Source organism: Talpa occidentalis, unplaced genomic scaffold, assembly GCF_014898055.3.
Source record: "Talpa occidentalis isolate TD23 unplaced genomic scaffold, MPIMG_talOcc4v2.1 talOcc4.8, whole genome shotgun sequence".
Classification (NCBI taxonomy): Eukaryota; Metazoa; Chordata; class Mammalia; order Eulipotyphla; family Talpidae; genus Talpa; species Talpa occidentalis.
The window spans coordinates 44,457,605-44,475,022 of record NW_023605194.1 but is presented as its reverse complement, the minus strand read 5'-3'; the positions used below and the strand labels follow the sequence as shown (position 1 = coordinate 44,475,022).

Here is a 17,418-nt window from a genome sequence, read left to right as displayed (position 1 = left end):
AGAAAGGTCCGCCCAGGTATGGTAGATTTTGCAGTACATCGGTTTTGAATCTAGGGGTACTGTGTCTGTAGAATTGCAATTACATCAGCAGCTTCCCAATCCCCAACTCTCTACACAACCTTATTCAGAGATAATCCCACATCTGAGGCTATGTGAGCCCCTCTGAGTCCCCTATGGTAAGTTTTGTGGGGATGAAGCAAAGAGATCTTTTTCTTTAAAATTTTCATTTGATAAACAGATTGTGGTACATCCATAAATGGAATGCTACTCAGTCATAAAAATGAATGGACTCCTGCCACAAGCACCACAAGCACCACATCATGCTGCATGAAGCCAGACATAAAACAGGACACATAGTGTGATTCCATGTGTATAGTTTTAGAAGAGGCAGAGCTAATGTGCAGTGCTAGAAAGCAGGTCAGTAATTGCCTGGAACTGGCACTAGAGTTGAGGGTGCTGACTGCCAAGTGGTACAAGGGAACTTTTGGGGGTGATGAAATGTTCTATTGATATATCTTACTTGTGGTGGTGTTTACAAGAATATAAACATTTGTGAAAATTCATTGACATGCACACTCGAAAGTAGTGCATGAAAGCTGATAAAAAAATTATCATCTGAATAGACATCTGGTCACCCCAGACTTCTCTGCCCGCAACTGTGTCTAATGTTTTTATCTCAGCCTCCACAAAGGCATCCTAGAATCATCTCAACAGACTTGGACCACAGACTGGGTCTGTGCCAGGCCCCACGGGAGCCAAGATGAAGTGTGCCAGTCTTCAACCTGGAAGAGCTGTGGTCCTGCAGGGAACTAGGGACATGAGCAGACAAAGTGCACCCATAAGATAGGTATTAGTGACCACAGAGCACAGGGCACTGTGAGAGCTGAGAGGGAGGGTGCACAACCTGGCTGGTGAGATGGAAGTCCAGGAAGGACACCCCAACTAGAATATTAAATTCTAGTTTAGAATGTAGAGTCTACTGGGCTGTCTTGTTTACTGCCATATCTCCTCCCTCAGAAGATTCTTACACACAGTGGGGGGTCGTTAACTGATGAGTTGCTGGTCAGTACCAGCAAAGATGGGGGATCTGCCATGGAAAGACAAATCAAGTCCGCCACCTGCTTTTGTAAATATAGTCAAGAGTGGTTTAAGATGTTGTGGTCAATGACAGTGCACATATACAATGGTGACCCACAGGCCATACCATGTAGTGTAGATGTGAAGAAATCGCAGCCTTTGCAGCACCAGGTCGAGCCCCCCCACCCCACCCCCTGCGGCCAGAGAGCAACCCACATGGTGAAGCAGACCTCTCCTGTCTGGCCTGCTACTCCCCTCAGCAGTGTATTTCATCACTCTGCCTGTTCTGTTCCCTGCTCTGTCTCTGGTGAATCCTCTCACCCCCACACCTCTGGTCTGTACCCCAGCTCTTGTATGCATAAATAAAATAAATCTTAAAAAAAAATAAGAATAGCCTTTTCAATCAGTGGTGTCAGGTCAACTGAATATCCTCTTGTAGACGATTGAATTTGGATCCTTACCTCGTGCCATATTAAAAAAAATTAACTCAAAATGGAGCAATAACTTAAATGCAAGAGCTAAAGCTATAAAACTCTTATAAGGATACGCGTTGCATTGCTACCATACCATACCATACCCTCTGGCAGCAGGAATTGGGGAAGTGGAAGAAAGTGACACCCTAAATTTTTCTGTCCAATTTTTTTAACACATCGTGCATACATTGCCTATAGTTAATTATAAGCAACTAAACGGAACATTACACTTTATTTTAGACGGACAGGCACAAAAGTCGACTCGAGTAAAGTAGTGTTAACACAGAGTTTCCTTCTTTTTAAGTCAGATAAGTTTTCCATTCTGGCCGCCAAGCAGCTCAGGCACACTTGGCGCAAACACCCCTCGGTCAGCTTCCGGCACGGGGCGGGGTCGAGTCCCTGCCAGCCCAAGCCCCGCCCCTCGCCGCTTAGGCCACGCCCCCTCACCTCGCCTCCACGCCCCAGGCGACGTCACCTCCGGCGGCCCCGCTTCCCCGAACTCCCTCTGGCTCCCGCCCGCGCCCGCTTCCGGTCGTCGCGTCGCCGCTGCTGCCGCTGCTGCTGCTGCTGAGGCTGCTGGCGGAGGCCGGAGGATCGGGCGGCGGCGGCGGCGGCGGCTGAGAGGGCGGCGGCGGGAGCGGAGCGGGACGAGGGAGCGAGAGGGAGCGAGCGAGGAGCGAGCGGAGCGTCCAGCCCCGCCCGCCCTTCCGCCCGCCTGAGGAGCCGGAGCAGCCCGGGCCCCCAGCCGCCGCGGCCGCCGCCGCCGCCCGCCCGCCCGCCGGACAAAGCCTCGAACCCGCGCCACAGCCATGTCCTCGTCCGCCGGCAGCGGCCACCAGCCCAGCCAGAGCCGCGCCATCCCCACCCGCACCGTGCCCATCAGCGACGCCGCGCAGCTACCTCATGACTATTGCACCACGCCCGGGGGGACGCTCTTCTCCACCACGCCGGGAGGTGAGCGCTGGCCGCCCCGCGCGGCCCCGGCCCCGGCCCCGGCCCCGCGCGGCCCTCGCCCTCGGCTCCTGCAGCCGGCCGCGCGCCGGCCCGCGCGCCCCGCCGCGGTCCTCTGACTCGGGGCGTGTCCACGCCGGGCCGCTTCGGCTGCCCGGTTCCCCCAGCTGCCCTGCCCCACCGGAGCCCCGGGGAGCCTCTCGGCGAGCGTCGCTTCGCCTTCTCCCTTGCCCAGAACCCGGCGCGGCGCGCGCCCACTCCGGGAGCGGGACTGCTGGCGCGCGCGAAGAGAAAGCCCTTGTTCCCTTCGTGGCAGGCTGAGCTTCCACTCGTAGCTCCCCGCCCGCTCCTCCTGGGCGAGTCCGTCTGTCCTTGGCCGGCACGCGCTCGGTATTGCCTCTGCCTTTTGCAGATCGTGCGTTTGTGCACACGAATACGGGGTGTCGTCTCCCGGGCCTAAAAATTTTTAGAAAGGAAGTTGAGAGAGTAATTCGCTCCTGGGACCCTGCGATGACTTGTTTTGCTGCTTTTAGAACACCAGGAGGAGGCTGGAATGCGGAGTTTGGAAGCCTCGCCCAGCGTTATCCTGCTTTGACAGCATTGTTTACTGTGCTGGACGAGGCCCCACGGGGAGGAGGGGAGTCCCCAGACTGAAGGACAGCACTAGTGATCAAATAATACTCAAGTAATGGTCGAGGAGGGGGTGGTCGAGCGTTGGCAGCCTTAAGAGCAGCGCTTTGGCGGCGACTCGTTTGGAGGTAGATTGAAAAGGGCATTGTCAAGGAGTGCAGCTTGGTGGGATGGCTTGATTCTGGGGAGATGCCTTCTAGAGAGAGGCAGAGCAGAGGGAAGCTAGTGGGCATTGCTTATGGAAATCCCACTAGGAACTGTTTATTGAGCAAGAACACTGGGGTAGAGGTGAAGCCTGCTGAATTGGTCATAGGAAAAGGGAGCTCAAAGGTTGTCTGCCCCCTATCTGGGCAGTTCTCCAGAGGGAGGAGAGTGGAGAATGATTTTGAGGGACTTTTGTTAAAAGGGAATGGTGCTTCGTTTTTAACTTAAGATTTTTGCCTTCTTTTAGTGATGGGGTGCCTTCTGAAAGCCCCAGAGGCTTGGGACTTTGCTGACAGCCCCTGCCTACTGTCTACAAGATTGCTGGCTTCCTTCTTTCCTAAGGGCTGTGCTCACCAGTTATGCTACAACCAACTGGGTGCAGTTAGGCCTGGGCGATCCTTGAGTCGGTTGCACAATAAATAGCAGGGCTTGAAGGGTTACAAGACCTTCTTGCCAACAAGGGATAAAAATCTAGGAGAGAACACTACAGAGGAATCCAGCCAGGCTACTCTAGGGCAGGAATGGCTGCCTTGGAAGACTTTAGTGTAACCCAGTCAGGAGAAGTTAATATTTATGGACAACTGGCTTAAAGAATTTTTAACTTTGCGAAACAGTGACGTTTCTCATGAGATAGCTTACCTCATTGGAGAAACCTCCTTCCTGATCTGATCTGTTCAAGGCCAGCCCCTGAGTGTACTGAGATCTTGTTTTTTAATTCTGAAAGATTTTTCGCAGACCAGAACCTGCTCCACAGTAGAGCTGTCTTGAACTTGAATTGATAGTAGAAATGGATATTGATTTCCAAGGCGCAAGGCATATATAACTTTTTCCAGAATTGTTGTTGGTATTGGTGAGTAAAAGATTGTGCTTCCCTGAGTTTTAGAACATATGTCATGGTAACAACTGCACTCCACTATAATTTTATTTGGGGAAGGAACTAGATTTTTGCCTATATATTAACCATGAAGACCCTGAGGAAAGAACCACAGAGGAACATCCTTTTGGCATATTTCAAATAGCCAGGCTACCATGCCTTTAAACATTGCTTTAAAGATAGAACTTGTCTCATAGTCTGGATTAGTTCCTAAAATGCTTGGAAAGATTCTGCCAGAAATACTGATTATTTACCCCTTCTCCCAGCATACCCAGTCACCACTGCTTTCTTCAGATAGTTCTACACATACAAAGTTTTTTGTTTCAGATTTAAATAATTGTCATCTTAGCTGGCCAAATGTAGTGAACCTGTATTTATTGGTAGAGTACATTGTAATCTTTTCATTTTTCATAGGAAGACTTACATAAAGTGTTTATAGGATATATAGTATTGTTGCAATTGAATGTAATCCCTAATTTATATTGCAGTTACTTAGTGCTATTTAGATGTTAGTGCTGATTGATTTACTTTTATTCCCCCATCGGAAATTTTTCACCCTCTAATGACTTGTTCATCTGTCTTGCATCCCCGTCACCCCCACTTGTAATTTTATTTCTTCAAACCAAGGTAAGAAGGTTGCTACTTGGATACCTCCAGCCACCTGAGTTAATGTGGTGAGGGATCTTAAGTGAGTCTTGAGGGCCCAGTGCAATGCTTTGCACAAAAGCGATCACATACAAAATTAGGAAACAGTCTTAAAATCTTGATGGGGAGTTGGGGTGGATACACTTCTTAGTTGGTGAACAAAAAACTTTGTATAGGGTCAGATGATAACTCATGTATTTCAGACTTGAAAACATTTAGAAAAATTATAGTAGGTTTGTGTGTCAAGTCTCTATTTAATGGGAAGGGGTGGGATTAACATTTCCTTTCTCAAACTCTAGAACCTACTGGACACATGTTAGAGCATTTCAGGAAAACAGTTCATGTGCTGAATGCACTAAGTGATCATACTGGGCAGGGAGGGACATTCACATAGTAGTCAACTTACCATTTCGCTTTCCTTGAGAGTCCTTTATTCATTGGGGATGAGAGAATATAGTTTACCCTTGAAACGTTTTTCAAAATTGCCGTCTTGTGATTTGGGAAATGAGAGGAAATGAAGATATACTTGATAATAACCTCTTAGATTCCTTATATTGCTTTTTCTAATTATGGATGAGGAAAATTTTTGTTAACTAAATTCAAATCAAAAATTAAAGTGCCCTTGTATTTTATTTTGTTTTATCTCTCTATTGGAAGAGTGGGAATGATATTTGCTTCTTCCTTGAGAGGCTACATCTGACTTCAGTGGAAGGTAAATTTACTACAGTTGATGTCACTTTTATAACATTGTGGTTAGCTTGAGGGGACTTAATGCTTTCATTTTATAAATGAGAGGAAGTGAGACCCAAAGAAATTAAGTAACTTGTTAGTATGGTGTGGCTAGTTATTAATGTCAGTGGGTAGCCTCAAATTTAGTGCCCTGGTACCTGTTCCAGTGTTCCCTCCACCACCTTAAAATGTTTATTTCACTGAGAAGGGAGGTTTGGGACTCTCCCTCCCTTCCTAGCTCTGGAATGCTGGCTAATGTGATTCTTTCTACCTTTGTAAGTTCTGAACTTCTGGGAGAGTTGTGTTCCAAGAAATCAGCAGAACATCATAACCTCATTTAGCTATTTTTTTTCCTTCTTTCTCTCTCTCTCTTTTTTTTTTTTTTTTTTTTTGTCTTTTCCTGCACAACATTCTTATCAGCTTTAGGAAAGTATGCTGATGTAACAAAAGCACCAGAGGGGAACTTAATGATGATGGTCTGAAATATTGTTCACGCTTTGCTCTTCCTCTCTGCCTGTTTGAGCTTACTGTGGTTAGTTCACTGGGGCAGAATTACCTGAAAGCCATTGGAAGGATCTAGAAACACAGAAAGCAGGAAGAAAGGAAAATAATCTGCTTGGAGTGAACTGTGATAAATTAAGAGTATTTCGGGGGAGCTCTGAGTTTAAATCTGATTCCTTTTTGGGGAGAAATGAATAGAACTCTGTGCATAGGTATGGGGAAGGAAGGTCATTTTCTTTTTTTAAAGATTGATTTATGCATACAAGAGCTGGGGTATAGGCCAGAGATTGGGGAGAGGATTCACCAGAGAGAGAGGTGAACAGAACAGGCAGACTGACCGAAATACACTACTGAGGGGAGCAGCGGGCCAGACAGGAGAGATCTGCTGTGACATGTGGGTTGCTCCCTGACCAGCGGGGGATCAAACTCGTGTTGCAGAGGCTTCGGATTGCTTCATAGTGCTGTGCTTTAACCCCTTGCGCCACCAGGGAGGCCCCAAGGAAGGTCATTTTCTGACTCAAAATTTCTAATTCAGTGACCTTAGGCTGAGTTTAGTCTAGGCCAAAAACTTCTGAACCAACAAGTGTACTTATTTGGTTCTTTAGCTTCAGTTATTAACCAAAGAATTTAATTCCTACATGTAAGATGTGCATGAAAAAACATGAAGGAAGTTCAGTCACTTTGTACTTACATATCTCAGAGTAATATGAATCCATAGCAGACTCAACTCTAGTCTCATGCTTATCAGCAGCCAAAGTATATATTAAACAAGTTGTACTTCAGTTTTTAAGTTGAATGCTGCTGCTGCTTTTTTTTTTTTTTTTTTTTGGCTCATGAGGGACTGAACTCTGAGCCTCGGAAAGGCAATGCTCTCCCCATCCTCCAGCTGTATAACAGTCCATTATGTGAAATGGAATGCCTCTGTTTGTCTGAGGTCTTGTGCAGTATAAGCATGGAAGACAAGAGTTCTTACTGGTTGGCAGTGCGGCTCCCTTCAGCTCTCCCCAGGCCTGTGTTAGAATAGAAAGGAAAAAAAAAAGTGAATAGTCTGTAAATTAGAACAGCCAGAGTTACTCATCTGAGACTTTTGAGAACTAGAGTCTAAAAGACAATCATATAGTAGAGGTTCTCACATTGTTTGGAGACATTGTAGACTTGATTATTTGTGTGTGTGTGTGTGTGTGTGTGTGTGTGTGTGTGTGTGTGTGTGTGTGTGTGTGTAAAAATTTGCAGAGTAGATTTCAAGTTAATGTGGGGAAAGGTAGTTCATCTGGTTGGAGAGGCAGAGTGCCTGAACTGGAGAATATGTGTGTTGGTGAATGACAGAACTTTTTCTTGGTTCTCAAGTCTTTAGATGAGCAAATTAATGTTTAAAAGATTTTGCTGCTGTATTTATAATTAAACAAAAGAGAGTTGAGACTTGTTAGACTATTCAGTTTACTGAATAGATGAGACTTAGGCTCCTATTTTCAGATTTGTTTAGCATAGAACTTTGTTTCGTGAAGGCTCATTAAAACCTATATGCTCATTAACACCTAGCAGCTTTTCATCCAGTTTTTCACGGCCCCATGTACCTGGCTCTTAGTCACAGCTCAAACCCAAAAGCTCAGGAGTCTGAGTTTTTACATCTAAGTAAATAATCTGTCATACCTCTAGGACAAAAGTCCTGAGAAACAGAAGCTGTCTGTTTCACTGACGAGTAAAAACCCTAACAAACAAGCATAAATTAACTAGAAAATGCAATCCAATTATTGTAGATTCCTGAAATTTTCTGTGTACAAGATCGTGCTTGTGTGAATAGAGCTAGTTTTCCTTCTCTGGGTGCTTTTTATTTTTCTTGTCTAGTTAACCGTCATTACAGTGTTGAGCAGAAGTGGCAAGATAGTGAGACAGACACCCTTGACTTGTTCTCAATGTTAGGGGCCAGCCATCCAGTCCTTCACCATTAAGATGTTAACTGTGGGTTTTCATGGATGCCCTTAATCCGGGCAAGAACGATTCCTTTTATTCTTAGTCTGTTGCTTGTTTATATCGTGTGAAAGGGCATTGGATTTTGTTGCCTGCATTTTGGGGTGCGGGGACATGTACTGAGATAATTGAGTAATATTAGTTCTTTGTTCTGTTAGCATGACTTAGGAGTTTTGGGTGTTCAACCAGCCTGAAATTTCTGGGATAAGACCCACGTGGCATGGTACATAATCCTTTTTATATGTTGGTGAGATAGGTTTGCCTAATATTTGGGAAATTTTGCATCTTTATACATAAGGGAAATTAACCTGATTTTTTTTATGCCTGATTTTATTATCAAAATAATACTTTGCTCATTCTGTTACAGGGCAACCCTGACATGAAATGGGTTGCCTGACTGTGGGTCCTCACCTGCGCACTTAAAAGGGACTTGTAGTAACACTCAATTGCAGGCACACACAAAAAGGTTAATAAAGAATTTATTTACAGAAGAAGCAAATGAATAAAATGAATAACTCAGGGAGAAAGAAAGGAGATAAATTGGAGAGTGCGTCCTACCAGTTTCCCTGAGCTGGACTGCCAGTAGCACTCTGAAAGCCGGCAAAAAGCCAAGAGACCTCCCCTCCCCCACCAAGGCCCACATGTCTGGTTTTATACCAAACCTTGCTGTTTAACTGCACCCTCAGGTCCCAGCAATCCTCCCTTTGGGGATGATGATATTATGGGATTTGTGATTCTGGTGTCTTGGATCTCTTTGGTCTGGAGTGGGGGTGGAGTCCACAAAACTTATGTTTGTGGAGTTTGTTCAGGGCAGCCTTTTCCCCCCATGACTCCCCCCCACACAATTCAATATTAATGTTTTTACAAATGGTCTCTTTATAACAGATCACAGATTATTTACTGGTGGGGCTAGACCATGGTTCTTTAGGCTCTAAGAGGTACCTCCCAGGAAGTAATGAGAAGCTCCTCACTCTTAATTTGTAAATGTCATATGTAGTCACTTGGACCTCAGAGGGGAGTCTTATCCCCAAAGACTGTTTATGTTGGAGGTGGGCTGTTTTTACATTGAAATGAAACTACACTCTGGTCTGAAAAGTTCGTGGAACCATTATGAGCAGAATGCAGATTAAAAAGTGACTTAGAACAGTGATCCCCAGTAGTAGGCTTTACATCTTAGAAACTTGTTGCTAGAGTCCAAACGCCTTCCTTATAGTAAGTAGAAGATATTGGTAGATGTACATTGTCTTTATTTAAAAAACGTTATTTAAATTTGTTCAAGATTCTGAAAAAAATCTATTTAATCTTAACACTGCTCCAAACATACACAAACAAACAAACAACAAAAAAAAAACAGTTAAGTCAGAATGCAGAATTACACATTTAAAAAAAAAATTTGAAGTCTTTTTCAGTCACTGAAGTGCCCAAGAGGAGTGAACTTGGGGAAAAAAGCAAATAGTTGGAAAGAAAGCCAGGTTTGATCTTGAGTGGTTTCCCTATAACAATGGCAGTGCTTTCATTAATTATTGGCATTACAGACAGACTGAACCACAATTGCGAAATCTAATCCAAAGAATGGACCCAGGATACTGTCAGCTACTTAGCAGATCCAGCTAGATCCAGCAACCTGGCAGATTTTTGCATTTGGGGAGAGAAAATATTTTTCAAGATGAATATCCAAGCGCAAACATAAGTGAACGTATTTGATGCACTTTCTTTCGACTCATATTGTCTGGAGATAAAGGCAAGATAGAATTAAAATCAGTTAGCATTTATTTGTGTTTTAGATATTAGTTTGGATCTGAAACATATCATCTCTTTCAACTCATTTTGCAGCTGAGACTTAAGAGAACCAGAATAGCTTAGAGAACCTACCTAGCTTATTTCTGTTGGTCTTCTGTGTACTATGTGGTACTAGTTTCTTCATCTGTAGAGTGACAGGCTTCTGCCAAGTGCTAAGACCGCTTCTGACACTGAATGCGAAGGTAAGTTCTGAGTGGGAAGGTAGTCATTACCAACTTGCCCTTCAGCCCGTGTTATGTATGTCAGCCTTTTATTATGTATTTCAGCCTTTTGTTATGGCAATCTTCTGAAAGTGATTGGGCCTGGGAGCCATCCTTTGATATTAATATCTTGGAAATGTTTGCTCTTAGTTATTGAGACATGGAGTTAATCAAAAGACAGTAGGATTAGCTTCTCACAAACCTTGGATGTCTTCCCTTTGCCATAATAATTTACTTATACTAAGTTACAAGCTCCCAAGCTCCAATTACACTTTTGTTGATGTAAAAATTGTCCTTGGTTTTATTAGCACTTTAGGGCTTCACTTCCAGTGAATATAGTTTAGCTACCATCATCCTCCCTGAAGGGTACAGGATTAGGCAGCTTTTAGCTTTCTCTGTTTATGTGGCATAGCTATTCAGGAGCCTGCTTTTTCATCCAGAGCTCCCTGAAGAACAGATGTTTAAAACTGAAGTTTTTTTGCAACTGTTTTCTAACTCAGTCAGTAAGCCTTGTTATTGTTACAGGGCAACCCCAGTGTGAAATGGGTTGCCGACTGTGGGTCATCACCCTGTGCACTTTTAAAAGGGACTTAAAATAAGACTCAACTGCAGGTACACACAAAAAGGGTTTATGGTGAGCCTCCCTGGTGACACTGGGGCTTGAGCGCTGCACTGTGAAGCAGTCCACAGTCTGCAGCTTGGGTTCCATCCCTGGCCAGCCAGGGAGGTGCACATGGCACGGCAGACCTCTCCTGTCTTGCCCACTGCTCCCCTCAGCAGTGTTTTGGGTCCATCTGCCTGTTTTGCTCCCCACTGTCTCTGGTGAATCCTCTCACCCTCCCGCACCTCTGGCCTGTACCCCAGTTCTTATATGCATAAATAAATAAATCTTTTTTAAAAAGGGGTTTATTTACAAAAAGGGGAAATGAAGAAATGAATAACTCAGGGAGAAAGAGAGAGGGAGATAAATTGGTGAATGTATCCTACCAATTCCACTGAGCTGGAACCCCAATAGAACGCTGAAAGCTGGTGAAAACCAGGCACACCTAAGGTCCATGTGTCTGGTTATATACCAAGCCTGGCTCTTAACTCTTCAGTTCCTAGCAATCCGTGCTTTGGTGGTGATGACATTATGGGATTTGTAGTTCTTGGTGTCTTGGATCTCTTTGGTCTGGGGTGGGGGCGGGGTCCATAAAATCTGCTTGTGGAGTTTGTTCAGGACATCCTTTCCCCCAACATTTTCATCTTCCTAAACTGAAACTTCATACACATTAACCAATCAGTTATTACCCATTTATTCACCTGTCCTCACCCCCCGCCCCGACACCATACTTTCTGTGTCTGTGAATCTTACGGCTGTAGGTGCGTCATATAAGTGGATCATACATTACTTGTCCTTTTGTGACTGACTTGTTTGACTTAAGATAATGTCAGGATTCATGCAATCACCTTTTTATTTTGCTTTCTCTAACATTTGATTATAATATTTATGCAAGTCATATAGTATTAGGCTAACAACAGAAAGTATTATTTTCACAGACCATCCCCTCTCACCTCCATTTCCATCCTTCAGAGAAGGCATTTTAAACTCTTCTAGCTATTTCCTCTATATTTACTCCTGGATTTCTAAATAATGTTTTACTGTTTCTCAGTTAGATATTACCAATTAGTTTCTAATTGTTGTGGAAGATGATGATTTATTTGCTATAAATCCTCACATTGTACAATAGTTTTATTTTAATTTTTAACCCATTTTGGTTAGATTTAATATAATTTTTATAAACATTAAACATAGACATAATAAGTACTGTTGGTTTCCAACCCAGCAATCATTCCCTCTTCCATGCTACTCCGACTTTCCCATTTATTTAAGTGGCAGTGTGCCAGGCCCCTGGATATACTTTATGACTGCTCTAAGCCAGTCACGGCTTACCCGAGCCTGATCTGGTGGCTATCTGACCCAGTTGTGGTCAAATGAGGAGTAGGAGGAAGTCTGCTAAGGGTTTTTCTGAGAAAGATTTTCCTTTTCAATGGAGAAAGTCCTCTGAGGGTAGTGCTGTTTGACTCCACACTTTGCCTTTATACTTGGAACAACTGTTGTATGAGGGTGTATGTCTATCGTAGCGTTTTGGGGGGGATTTGTCACCAGTTTATTCAGGCTACATAATTTGAGCACGTTATTTAATACTTCTTTTTCTGAACTGTTTGCATGAGTGGATATGTATTTCTAATTCTGGACACAGCCTTCGTTAAACAGCATTTTATGATTGCCCTGTGAAAGTATAGTACTTACTACTCTGTCAGTTAACCATGCTACTGTAAACATTCTCTAGGTGGTTTATTTTGAAGTTGTACAATTTCCTAGGTGTGTATGGTTTAATACATAGATTAATTATTATTTAAGTAGATTATTTGGTCTTGCAAGAGGTGCTTAGGCTTGAATGACCTTGTTTGTGTATTAAACTACCCTGGCAAACATAGTTTGGGGCCCCATTTAGTGTCTTTGTTCCATGCCATTTGAAAATCACTAGTTTTTTTTTTTTTTTTTTTTTTTTTTTTTTATAGAGGCATGCTTTATTTATTTGTTTGCTGGTTTGTTTGTTTGTTTTGTTTATACATGCACTGGGTACAGTCAGAAGCGCGGGAGGGTGAGAGAATTCACCAGAGCCAGAGCGGGGAGCAGAGCAGGCAGAAGGACCGAAGTACACTGCTGAGGGGAGCAGCGGGCGGCAGGAGAGGTCTGCACGCCATGTGGGACCCTCCTCTGGTGGCCAGGGAGCAGCCGGGGATCGAACCGGCGCCGCAGAGGCCGCGGGCAGCTTCGCAACCCAGCGCTCAACCGCTGTGCCACCGGTGAGGCCCAAAATCACTAGTTTTTAGATCAAAAGATAGAAGAAAAAAATAGAAAAAGAAAATATGAACAGTTCAGAGTACATAAAATATATAATGCCAGTAATAGCCAGTGCCAGTTAGATAACCTCCTTTGACCAACCAACAGTAGATAACCCGTGCAACCCGTGCCTTTTGGTTACCACTATTCTATAAATAGTATATGCATACCACGATTTCTTGATTTTTGGACATTAGATAATACTGTTAATTCCCTATTATGAAAGATGAGGAATCTAGGGCACCCCATTACTTGCTACCTCTTAATTTTCCCTGCGCTCTCCATTTACCAATCTCTGTAAATTGTTGAACCATTTTTAGTTTTCTGGTAGTAGGACCTCTGTCAACTTTAGATCTCCGATATATAAGATTAGACTAGGTACCTGTCTGCCTCTATTCCTGCAATATTTGCATATTCTTTGAGTATAAAATTCTTTGCTTTATTGTAGTTTTATTGTTAACTTTGAAAACTGATAAATAATGTATGAGATACTTTATAACATTTCAATATAAAAGCAAGGAGTATGGTTTCTGATTATTTTCATAGAAAAGGAAATAGAAAAGTAACTAAGGAAAAAGTTTCCATTATCAAGGACAAATAGATTCCTTTTTTTAACAAACTCCCACTAATAGATCACAAGCATGCTCCCCCCCATTTTAATATTGTATATGTGTAAGCTACTGATGTAGTCTTTTGTTCGCCTTCTTTGGGAATTTAAGGTTAACTTGTTTCTAGTTGTGATTGATACTATGTTCACATAAATGTGGCAGGCAGTTTGAACGAAATTTGAATTAAGTTCTCACTTTGGATAATACAGCTTTACTTATGCTCTCGTACAAGAGACGTTGAGTATTTTAGGTTTTTAAAATTGGTGTTCTTGGAATTCATATAATAAACACAAATCCAAAAAAGGAAATAGTGTTTTTCCTGTCATTTTATTCTTAGCTGAGTCTTAATTTTTCTTTTTGAGTAGTTTTATGGGTTTTGAGTTAGAATTATATAATCCTTAATCAAAAAACTGATTTCCCATTTTTACTTGTACCCTTATTTGTCATGGCTATATTTGAAAACAGCATCAGTTAAAGTCCTAGTTCCTCAGAGTGTTTTTTTCTAGATTATTTACTTTATATGTATTCAAAACCAAGTGTAACTTAAGGAATCCATTCAAGAAGACTATTAAAACTAGTTCCTGACTTTAGCAAGTTGCAGGATATGAGATTGGTATACAAAAACCAATTTTATTTCTGTAAACTTATAATGGCTAATAGAAAAATGAGCTTAAGAAGACAATTCCAGGCAACAACCTAAATATTCTTCCGTGAATATTGTAGAATATTATAGAGTCATAAAAAAAGAATGAAATCTTGTCATTTGTGATACTGTGAGTGGGCATCATGTTTAGTGAACGGGACCAGGCAGCAAAAGAGAAACAACTTATGATTTCACTCCTGTGGTAGATAGAGGAAATAAATAGATGAGCTAAGTAAAACAAAAATAAACTTTTGGACTGTGAGGTCAATTAATGGTTACCAGAAAGGAATTAGGGGTGTGTGTGTGGTGCAGATTGGGGGAGTACTGGGGAGAAGGACAATGAAATGATGATGTGTAGAATTGAATTTTTTGTAATAACCTTAATGTTGATTCTCAGTGTTACACACCTAATACTTACATTACAATGTGATGTTGCCTCAATTTAAACAACTCTGAAGAACAGTAGTTTATGTAGACAGGGAAAGAGATTGAGTGAGTTTAAACTTTGTTACTGTTGGGACTCAGGGATGGCACAGGGGTTAAAGTCTGAGTGCTATCAAGCTATTGCCATCCACTGTGCTAGCCACTGCAGCTTGAGTTCAATACCCCATGAGGGAGCGACCCACATGGTGGTGCAGCACACCCCTTCTATCTCACTTGTTGCTCCACTCAGCAGTATATTTCAGCAGATCTGCCTGTTCAGCTTCCCACTCTCTAGTGAATCCTCTCACTCCCTGCACCTCTGGTCTACACCCCAGTTCTTGTATGCATAAATAAATCTTTTTTTTTTAAACTGTATTTTTAAGAAAATCAAGCTTATGTGAGAGGATTTTACATGTAACTTGCCAATTTGGTATAGAAAAGGCATGTGTATATTTTTTATTAAAATTTTTTTTTCTCATGAAAAGAGCATATGTATCCAGGTAGATAGATAGGTGATTTTTAGATAGAGATAATAGAATTCTGAAACATTTCTAACCTCCCTTAATTTATTGTTTCTCAGTGGACAAGTACTCAGTTGGAATTAGTCAGATTATCAACAATTAAATGTTAAAATTGCTTAGGAAATAAAGAAAATGTACTTATATGTGTATTCACATAAACACAGTGGAGTAATAATTGAGCTATGAAAAAAATGAATTTTAACATTCACCACAATGAGTTGAATTGAGGGCATTAATCTAAGTGAAATAAGAACTAGGAGACAGATACTGGATGATCTCATAGTTAGAAAAGTTTGGTGGTTGCCAGAGGCAGGAGGATGGGTAGAAGGGTAGACAAAATGGGTGAAGGCGGGGCTCAACCAACAAGCAACTCTTGGACACCCACAGGGTGTTGAGAATTCAACTCAGTTCTGACATTAGCTACCCAGAGGTAATGATTTTATTAGATTTCACAGGGTAAAGGCTCGGTCTCCCAAGATTGCCCTCCACTTCAGGCACTGTTCCAAGCCCAGACTATTTCCTGTGCTTCTGACCGCCTGGGTAGAAATAACCATGACTGCCTCATATAAAATTAAAATTTTGGAATGGCTTAAAGAACTTAGGAAATACATTTACTTATTTGATCACTGACTTATTATAAAAGATAAAATCTCGGAAGGAGCAGCCAGGTGGAAGCACTTTATAAAACTAGGAGTGGGGGGCCTCCCCGGTGGCACAGCGGTTGAGCGCTGGGTTGCGAAGCTGCCCGCAGCTCTAAAGTGCGGGTTCGATCCCCAGCTGCTCCCCGGCCACCAGAGGAGGGTCCCGCATGGCGCGCAGACCTCTCCTGCCGCCCGCTGCTCCCCTCAGCAGTGTACTTTGGTCCTTCTGCCTGCTCTGCTCCCCACTCTGGCTGGCTCTGGTGAATTCTCTCACCCTCCTGCGCTTCTGACTGTACCCAGTGCATGTATAAATAAATAAATAAATATTAAAAAAAAAAAAAAAAAAAACTAGGAGTGGGGCTAGGGTATGGACCTTCCATACCCTCACCCGTTGTGCCATTCTCCCCCGTCTCCACATGTTCACTGACCTGGATGCTCCCTGAACTCCCATCTTTTTTTTTTTTTTTTTTAAGATTTATTTATTTTTATTCAAGAACCAGATACAGATCAGATGCATGGGAGGATGAGAGGATTCACCAGAGACAGAGTGGGGAACAGAACAGGCAGACTGACTGAAATACACTGTTTTTTTTTTTTTTTTTTTGATAGAGGCATGCTTTATTTATTTGTTTGCTGGTTTGTTTGTTTGTTTTTTTTGTTTTATACATGCACTGGGTACAGTCAGAAGCACGGGAGGGTGAGAGAATTCACCAGAGCCAGAGCGGGGAGCAGAGCAGACAGAAGGACCGAAGTACACTGCTGAGGGGAGCAGCGGGCGGCAGGAGAGGTCTGCGCGCCATGTGGGACCCTCCTCCAGTGGCCGGGGAGCAGCCAGGGATCGAACCGGCGCCGCAGAGGCCGCGGGCAGCTTCGCAACCCAGCGCTCAACCGCTGCGCCACCGGGGAGGCCCTGAAATACACTGTTGAGGGGAACAGTGGGAGAGACAGGAGAGGTCTGCTGCACCATGTGTGTTGCTCCCTGGCTGGCTGGGGATCGAACTCATGCTGCAGAGGCTGCCAGTTGCTTCATAGTGCAATGCTTAACCCCTTGCGCCACCAGGGAGGCCCGGATGTGGGATTCTTGCCACCCTGCTGGGATCAAACCCGTGCTGCAGAGTCTGCGGACAGCTAGCAGTGCGACACTTAACCACCTGTGTCACCAGGGAGGCCCATGAACTCCCACCTCTTGTGTTTCTATGGAGGCCTCATTACTCAGCATAGCTGATTAAATCATGGCTGGCCATTGGTGATCCAGTCAGTCTCCAAACCCTCTTCAGAGGTTAGGGGGGTGGGGGAGCCTGGAAATTCCAACCTCTAATCACTTGGTTAGTTCTGCTTGCAACCTGCTCACATTCTTAGGTGCTTCCAAAAGCTACCTCATTTATGTAACAAAAGACATCTTTATTGCTCTCAACACTTAGGAAATTCGAAGGCTTTTGAATGCTGTGAACTGGGAGAACTGGGAACTGCAGTTGAAGACCAGATACATGTATGAGAAATATACATTTGGTCATCTGAATGATTGAATATATATTTTCTTATAAGTCACAATATCACATTTGCATGTTTACAGCTTGTATCATACATACGTTTTTATAGCATTTAAAGTGGAAATAACAAATGTCAATCAGCAGGTTGAT

At 43.2% G+C, this 17,418-nt stretch overlaps 1 protein-coding gene across 1 annotated transcript in view; it reads left to right on the top strand.

The window, feature by feature from the left end:
- Positions 1-2,074: 2,074 nt before the first annotated feature.
- EIF4EBP2 (eukaryotic translation initiation factor 4E binding protein 2) overlaps positions 2,075-17,418 on the top strand; it is a 28,137-nt gene continuing 12,793 nt past the window's right edge. The window contains exon 1 of the mRNA XM_037495858.2: positions 2,075-2,504. Within this exon, the coding sequence (XP_037351755.1) occupies positions 2,360-2,504 (145 nt within the window). The 5' untranslated portion in view covers positions 2,075-2,359. The remainder of the gene's footprint in view (positions 2,505-17,418) is intronic.